This window comes from Mangifera indica, chromosome 17, assembly GCF_011075055.1.
Source record: "Mangifera indica cultivar Alphonso chromosome 17, CATAS_Mindica_2.1, whole genome shotgun sequence".
In the NCBI taxonomy this organism is placed as follows: domain Eukaryota; kingdom Viridiplantae; phylum Streptophyta; class Magnoliopsida; order Sapindales; family Anacardiaceae; genus Mangifera; species Mangifera indica.
In genome coordinates, this window is record NC_058153.1 from 12,916,843 (window position 1) to 12,925,422 (window position 8,580).

The window sequence follows — 8,580 nt, forward strand, 5'->3', positions numbered from 1 at the left end:
TCACCTCCATAATGCACATTACAAGCAACAACAATGAAAAATCAAAGTTTCATGCCCCTCAACTTGAGCACTAGGACCTTTTCTATCATGTCAATTGCTTTATCAAGAGGGGAAAAAAGTCTACAACTTAAAAATCGCCACACATGATTAATGTTAGATTCAATCTAAGTTAAGTTTGAATAATAATTAATTTAAGATTGACTTAAATCCAAAATTGTGAACTAAAGATTGATTTGAATTCAAATATTTTTATCGATTTGAACTTAACTCATTTACAAAAATTGGCTCAATCCTTGGTTGGAAATTGGCTTGTTTGAATCCAACCCTAATTGAGATACGTATAACCCAACATGTTTTATTATTTATGTGATAGATTAATCTTCTTAAACTGCCTTCAAGTGTCTTAGATAGCTTGGAAATCAATTATCTAATGCTGTTAATTAGAGTAGGAACAAAGAGGTAAACACTAGATGCTTTCATGGCTTCCTGTATAGAAGTTTAATACTAGGACTTTGGCGCCAGAGTTCCATTTCATAGATTGAAACAATGCAATCAGAGGACTCAGAATACATGTTAAATTCTGAGAATTTTGCCATCATCATCTGCTGCTAACAGCTCAGTTGGCAATTTGGCACCCAGCACTTCATGTACAACTGAAATGAAAAAGATTCTCTCACACAATCAATGTTCTCACTTCTCGGTTAAGGGCTACAAATCTACACAAATGCTCTAAACACTCTATTTTGATCTCTTCCCTCTGCTTTTTGTAAGTGATATTTTTCACCCTCAAACTTTAAAAACAAAAAAAATTTCACCTTTTGTTTTGTCCATTCGATTAAGGTTAGATTCGAACCGAACTGAACTCAAACTTGTCTAAGCTTGAGTTTGACTCACTTTAAAAGAGTCAAGCTCGAGCTCACCGAGTTTGTTTTAAAAGTGTTTAAGTTTGGTTCGAGTTCAAGTTTTGAGCTTTGAACTATGAATAAGATTATTTTTGTACTATTAGTCAAATCGATATCATTTGTGTCAAGTCATATCAAATTTTTTATGTTCATGAACTTTTGAGTTAAACATCTCTAAAGTTTAAGTTCGAAAATATTGAACTCATAGACTTGTGTTTAAGCTTGAGCTTGTGTGAGCTGACCTCATTTTGAGCTCATTTGAGTGAAATTCGAATTTAAACAAACTCAGTTTGAATCAAACCTTACATTCGGTTAAAAAATTTCATATCTGCTAAATTATAAGATACGTAAGAAAATGTTATTTTAAAAGTTTCAGGATAAGAAAGTAAGCAAATTACAGGCAAACAAAGTAGTCTGATAGCAGAATGTCTAACCAAATCTCATAATTATAGCGGAATATCTCACCATTGTAGCAAATATCTTATTATGATCTCCTAGATAATTTGCTTAATTATTTACTTTCTAATTTTATTGAATATTAATTGTATCCCTAATTTTACTGATTATATTCTTAATTGATTTTCCTTCCAAAATTGCATTTTCTTATTTCTACTATAAATACCACAAGCTTGTAAACATGTTTTATTTAACACAAAATTCCAGTTTTATATATGCAAAGTGTTGCAAAACCAGGTCAAGATTTGATGCTTTTCTATTCCCATATTTCATATTTATTGTCAGATTCATCTTCTTAGCAAATTTTTTTATTTCACGAGTCACATGTAATCAAAAAAGGCATCCTTTGAGAAAACTATGCATATTTTGAGACCATGAATTATAGTTTGAACCGTCGAAGATGACAGGATGATAGACATCTTGAGTAACAGAATAAGATAATGAACCTTCAAACTGACTTTTAGAGGAAAAATTGAAAAATTCTGAACTCAAAAATGGATTTGAAAGGGTCAATATAGCATCTTTGGTCCAATAGCCGAGCCAACTATTAAGTTATTGTCGTTGATAACTTAATGAGCTCACAGAATATTTAATCGGCTTAATCTTCTTATCCTGACAAACCCAACATCTGGGGATGTGATATTTGCCTAAGGATGTCACATACACCCACATTTAAGGATATGAGATTTGTCTAAGGATGTCATATATATCCACTCTTACAGGACTCAACATTCTTGGTTAGGTTTGCCATTTGCCTAAGGATGTCACATCCACCCACCTTATAAGACTTAACATCCTTACTAAGGTTTGCCCTACCATCACTCAAGAGGACACACAAAGTGGTTCTGAAACCATTTGTAACATCTCTAACCCAATAGTCCAACCCAATGTCAAGATATTTTTCACTTTGGATATACAGTTCATCATGGTTTTACTTATAGGTTTTGCAACTTAAGCAACTCATAGACTATTTAGCCAGTTTAATCTTCTCATTCCTAAACAATGTGAGATGTACAAACAAACCTAACATCTCTCTCATGTTTTGTTGATGTCAAGATATTTTTCACTTTGGATATTTTTCACTTTAGACATACAGTTTATTATGGTTTTACTTATAGGTTTTGCAACTTAAGCAACTCATAGGCTATTTACTTAGTTTAATCTTCTCATTCCCAAACAATGTGAGATGTACAAACAAACCTAACAATTCTCTCATGTTTTGTCGATGTGAGATTTGTCTAAAGATGTTATAGTAAAAAACTTGATGAACTAGTCAAGCAAAGTAGAAAACATATCAAAAACCCCATGAACCAGTCGACCAAAGAAAAAACTAGTTGGTCAATGATTAGAAGTGGGAGAGAATTGAAAGTGACTCATCTATGGTGCAATCAAAGTGTGGCACACACTGGTTGGTAGAGTGTTGATCTGGTGCAAAAGTGTAACAATGCATTGATCGAAGAGGAAGGTCTAAGTGACACATTGAAGGAAACATAATTTCTTCTAATGGTGTGTGAGGGCATAATCACTAACATTGACCTCATCATAATGAGAGATAATGTTTGATCTGGTGTGACATTACTTCTGACAATAGAGAATGAGAACGACTATGTGCAATAATGCAATATGATATTAAAGAAGACACATAATACTTGGGTAGCAACAAAATGTTATTGAAAAAAAAATCACTAAACCTTTATAGTAGACTCTAATACTATGTTACAAATATATAGAGAAAATGGATTAAGCGAATGATATTTCTATATGGTAAGACTTGATTTAAAACACCAAAATCTTTGAATCTAAGAAGGGTTTTATTAAGAGAAACCCTAAATCTACAAAACGAGAAGAAAGAAAATAGATTGAAAGAATAACTAAACCTACATAGAGGTCTCTAATACTATGTTACAAACTTTCATAAGAGTCTCTAATATAGTATTACAAAAATATAGAGAAAATGGATTGAGAGAATGATATTTCTATATAGTAAGACTCAGATCTAAAACACCAAAATCTTTGAATCTAAAAAAAGCTTCATTAACAGAAAACCCTAAATTTACAAAATGAAAAGAAAGAGAAGAAGAGAGAGAGCTTTTGGATAAATCAAGAAAGAGAGATTTCATTTAAATAATAAATGAAGGCCAAAGGATAATTTCCTATCCAAGTTTTAGCTCAATCTCAAAAGCACACCCACAATAGATGAAAAATCTAAATACCTGTCCATGGGCTAACTACTATTAAAATTTTTAGTTAGAGACATGGGTAAAATCATTATTTTATTCATAAATCCTAAAACTTAAAAAATTTATATCATTCCTTTTTCTTAGTTTAAAAAACTAACAATTTTTCTCACAATTACACTTTGAAAAATTCACTTTCCCACCTTCTAGGTTTCATCTTCAGTCGATGATCTTCTAAAATTCGACCAAAGATTTTTTTTAACAAAGGACGACCCTTCGTTGTCTAGATTGGGAATAAATGATGAAAGACAACGCTTTGTTGTCCTTCATGGTAGTGGGTGGTCGTCTTTCGTCATCCTTCTTGGGCGGATCTAGAAGATAGGTGGAAAGCGTCTATTGTTGGCTAGATTGGTGGTGGTCGGAGAAGGGAAAACAAGCCATGTGATTTTTCAAACTTTGAGAATAGGGGTAAAGTGTTAGTTTTTAAAATTTGAAAGAAAAAATGATAAAAATTTATAAAGTTTTAGGATTTAGGGGTAAATTTTACCTCAACCTCTAACTAAAAATTTTGATAGCAATTAACCCATGAGTGGGTATTTAAGTTTTTTATTTACTGCATGTATGCTTTTAAGATTAAACTAAAACTTGAGTGGGAAATAATCCTGTGGCTACAAATGAATTACAAGATATTTTGGCACTTTCATATGCAACAGGAGCTAATGAAAACCCAGAAAGTAAAGTGTGACTTAAATGTTCCGGTCACAATTTTTAGAGAATAACCCAATGACGCTACATGCTTTATTTCTTATAAACATGACCCGGTAAAATTACAAATAGGACTTTTCACTCTGACTTTTGCAGAACTCTCCCGACTTCTTTAATATCTCCTCCTAAACTGAACTTTCTTCTTTCCTTAATACGTCTTAATCATTAAGGAAATCATAATAAAATATCTGCACTGTAACAGTGTATTGTCAGTTTATTGCTATGAGAAACATAGTAGAGGGAAGTTGACAGCCTAGAACTACTTTGTAGTTCATTTGCTTGAATTGATGGCTTCTTCTTCTTCATTATCTCTTCATGTTCTTTTACTTTTCACCATTCTTGCAACATTAGCAGCATTATTAGAGTCCAAGCCAACATTTCAGCTTCCCGGAGCTTTTTATGCCCAGTCTTCAGTCAAGAAAGTCAAGGCTCCAAAGCCAAAGATTCCATACACTGCTCATTACTTCCCTCAAGTGTTAGACCACTTCACTTTTCAGCCAAAGAGCTCAAAAACATTCCACCAGAAGTACCTCATCAACAGCCATTACTGGCACAAAGGAGCTCCCATCTTTGTCTACACTGGTAATGAAGGTGACATTGAATGGTTTGCTGCAAACACTGGCTTCCTTCTTGACATTGCTCCCAAGTTCAAGGCTCTCCTCGTTTTCATCGAGGTAAGTCACACTCCGAGCAACCTCTTGTACATTTAACTGTTACAAAATAGCACTGGGTTGTTTTTTAATGGAGAATCATTTTGTGGTTGTTATGATTTGCAGCATAGGTTTTATGGGGAGTCAATGCCATTTGGGAAGGACTCATACAAGTCTGCAGAGACATTAGGGTACTTGAATTCACAGCAAGCTTTGGCTGACTATGCAGTTTTGATAAGAAGTTTGAAGCAAAACCTATCCTCTGAATCATCCCCAGTTGTGGTCTTTGGTGGTTCTTATGGGGGAAGTAAGTTCATGTATCTTTTCAATTTATAAGATTGGATTTTTTTTAATAAATGTGAAGGAATGTTATAGAGACATAAATGGAGCAGCTTTGACTGCACTTTCAGTGACTAATAGTTGCAGTAGACTAAATGTTATCTATCAATTCCTTAGTTGTTACTTTTATATGTATGTTTGCTTGTTTTTCCATGCCAAAATAAAATTACTTTTCCTATTTCAGTGCTGGCCAGCTGGTTTAGACTGAAATATCCCCACATAGCCATTGGTGCTCTGGCCTCTTCAGCCCCCATTTTGCAGTTTGATAAGATTACTCCTTGGTCAAGCTTTTATGATACTGTTTCCCAGGATTTCAAGGTCTGTATCCCTCTCAGTTGATAAATAAAAATCAATGTATATTGCAGATTAAACATAACAGAATGTCTGCTCTAGAGAAAAATATATATATTTATACATGATTGATGTGAGTAGGATGCAAGCATGAATTGCTATGAGGCAATAAAGGGAAGCTGGGCAGAATTGGATGCACTGTCAGCCCAGAATGAAGGCCTGGCTGAACTAAGCAAAATATTCAGGACTTGCAAGTAAGTCTTCTTTCTGTATGCAACTTCAGTGGGAAATATTATGAATAATTTCTGGACCATTTTGGTTGAAATGAATATTGAGATTTTGCCATTAATTCTCTGATGAGGAAAAGTACATGTGTGTGTGTGCACGCGCATGTATGTTCCCACATGATAAAGCCTTTTCATGAGGGTCTCTGGAGACTATTTTTCTGGGTTGTGACATTGCCAGGACAAGAAAAATTGAGAAGGGAGGCCCAGTATCCAGTATAAAAAGTTCTTTATGTAATTGAATCATTGTTGGTTTGGGACCAAAATATGGTCATGAAGAGCCAACTTTCTCTTTTTATCATGCCTTGTTTCAAATTGTCAAAATCAAAATCAATTTCATCAATGCACTAGCGTAGAAATGTACTTAAATTTACCAATCCTGACATTCATGAGTAGGAGTTAATATTTTTAGTCTGCAATTTTGACAGTGCTAGGAATGTGACTTGAATTGCATTTTGGTTCTAAAAGATTGATTCAGTTTTTTCTTTTAAGTCCAGGGACCTGCATTCTGCAGATTCTGCTAAAAATTGGTTGTGGGATGCTTTTGTTTGCACGACAATGGTGAATTATCCAACAGAAGCCAATTTCCTGATGCCTTTACCTGCCTATCCTGTGCAGCAGGTGACACTTTCACATATGGTAGTAGTAAAAGATTACACGTGACAAAAAAATTAGACATCAACTTTATTTTAATCCTTGTTTTCAATGTAGATGTGCAAAATCATTGATGGAATGGCACCAGAGTCTACCAAGCTTCGCAGTGCAATTGCAGCTGCAAGCTTGTTTTACAACTATTCACAGACTGAAAAATGTTTTGACATAGAACATGGAGCTGATGCTCATAGCTTTGATGGTTGGAACTGGCAGGTAAAAACTGGAATACAATTTTTATTAAAATGCATCTAACATTAAGGGGAATGCTGCTCGATTGAACAATTTGTGTGACGATGTTGCAGGCGTGTACAGAGATGATAATGCCGATGACTAGCTCTAACAAGAGTATGTTTCCTCCGTTCGGCTTCAATTATAGAGATTTTGAAGAAGACTGCAGGAAAAATTTTGGAGTTATGCCTCGACCGCATTGGATCACTACAGAATTTGGTGGCAATGTGAGCGCATATTTCTCATGTCTAACTATTCAATGAATGTGAAAGATAGAGTGTTATCATGGACATGTTTATTTGTGTTGTTTCTCACTGGCTTTGTTTCCTGTGCAGAGGATTGAGCTTGTGTTGAAGAGATTCGGAATCAACATAATATTTTCCAATGGGATGCAGGATCCATGGAGTGGAGGAGGGTTAGTTGATCTTTTTTCAATACTTCTTTGATTATTTCATTTGTTTGTGACATATTGATTCAATAATCCAATTCACTGTCAAGATATTATTCCATAACAGTTTTGATTTTAGATTTTGCAACCCAAAATATATTTATTAGTTTCTCTTTGAATACATATTCCATCATAGTTTTACTTCTAGGTTTTGCAAATCAAATTGCATCTTGCTAGTCAAAATAGAGTTCACTTTAGACTTACAATTCATTATAATTTTGCTTTTGAGTTTTGCTAGCCAAAACACATTTTGCTAGTTTAAGAGCTTACAAGCTTGCGGAATTTAGCATGCTCATTAAGGTTTACCCACCATTGCTCGAGAGTAAACATGAAGTGACTCTAATACTATTTGTGTTGGATATGCAATTTATCACAATTTTATTTTTGGGTTTTATAACCTAAAACGCAGCTCGACATTTTAGGAGAACAATTTAACTAGTTTTGTCTTATCATCCTTAAATAATGAAGGATGTCAGTATATATCTGATATCTCTTATGTTTTATTTATTTGAGATTTGCTTTGGGGTTTTACATTGTAAGGTCATAATCATATAATTTGTTTGTATGAATTTTTCACAGTGTGCTGAAGAGTATATCTTCTAGTATTATAGCTCTTGTCACAAAGAAAGGTATGTGCATCATCAATTCAATACAATACTCCATTAATCTAGCTTGTGCCCTAAATTCTGGATGTGTCTTCCTGATCAGGAGCTCACCATGTTGATTTTCGATTCGAGACAAAAGATGATCCAGATTGGCTTATAAACCTTAGAAGACAAGAATTTGAGATCATTCAGAAGTGGATAGATGAGTACTACGCAGATTTAAGACGAACAAAAAATCAATGTTGCTAGAAGTTTGTGTTGAGTCTTGACAGTCCCAGATCTGTAATAACTTGCAGAAGTAGTAAATCAATGTTCTAAACCTAGTCAGTAAAACGGGATCTTTAATTCACATTTTAAACACATCGTTCTAAATTTTTTAATCTATAATATGTTAAACGCATATTTTATATGTTTCATATATTAAATGTGTATTTTTGTCGTTTTTTTTAATTTTTAAAGTACGAAAATGTCTCTAACATTTTCAATTAATTACTATAATACCATAACTATATAAAATAAAAAGTCAATTTTTTGTTATCTAAATTTTTAACCTCTCTCAATAATTTTTTGTAATAACTGAAACTTAATTATATATTATATTATGTTAGATTTAATAGTCAATTTGAGATTTTACATTTGAATTGTTAATCAGAAAGTCTATAAAAAATATTAAAATTATTATTAATATTATCGTATTTTTAAAAACGTATTATTAAAGATATACAATATTAAACACGTATGTATCCATTTTGTATCTTTTTTTACATTTAAATTTTATAAC

General features: G+C 33.1%; 1 protein-coding gene across 2 annotated transcripts; it reads left to right on the forward strand.

The window, feature by feature from the left end:
• Window positions 1–3,645: 3,645 nt before the first annotated feature.
• LOC123200198 (lysosomal Pro-X carboxypeptidase) lies at window positions 3,646–8,217 on the forward strand. Of its 2 annotated transcripts, none has more exons than XM_044615346.1 (10): window positions 3,646–4,974; window positions 5,077–5,257; window positions 5,474–5,607; window positions 5,722–5,834; window positions 6,362–6,503; window positions 6,576–6,731; window positions 6,821–6,973; window positions 7,082–7,161; window positions 7,774–7,823; window positions 7,903–8,217. In XM_044615346.1, the coding sequence occupies exons 1-10, from the start codon at window positions 4,588–4,590 to the stop codon at window positions 8,046–8,048; spliced, it is 1,542 nt and encodes a 513-aa protein (XP_044471281.1). In that variant the 5' UTR covers window positions 3,646–4,587; the 3' UTR covers window positions 8,049–8,217. The 2 variants fall into 2 exon arrangements, with proteins under 2 accessions (XP_044471281.1, XP_044471282.1); XM_044615347.1 differs by having other exon boundaries at window positions 3,649–4,974; window positions 6,362–6,485.
• Window positions 8,218–8,580: the final 363 nt, after the last annotated feature.

Coding starts and splice junctions, on each gene's coding strand:
- LOC123200198 (XM_044615346.1), top strand. CDS start 4,588: ATGGCTTCTTCTTCTTCATTATCTCTTCATGTTCTTTTACTTTTCACC. Junction 5,608..5,721: donor CTGTTTCCCAGGATTTCAAG/GTCTGTATCCCT, acceptor TGATGTGAGTAG/GATGCAAGCATGAATTGCTA. Junction 7,162..7,773: donor GATCCATGGAGTGGAGGAGG/GTTAGTTGATCT, acceptor AATTTTTCACAG/TGTGCTGAAGAGTATATCTT.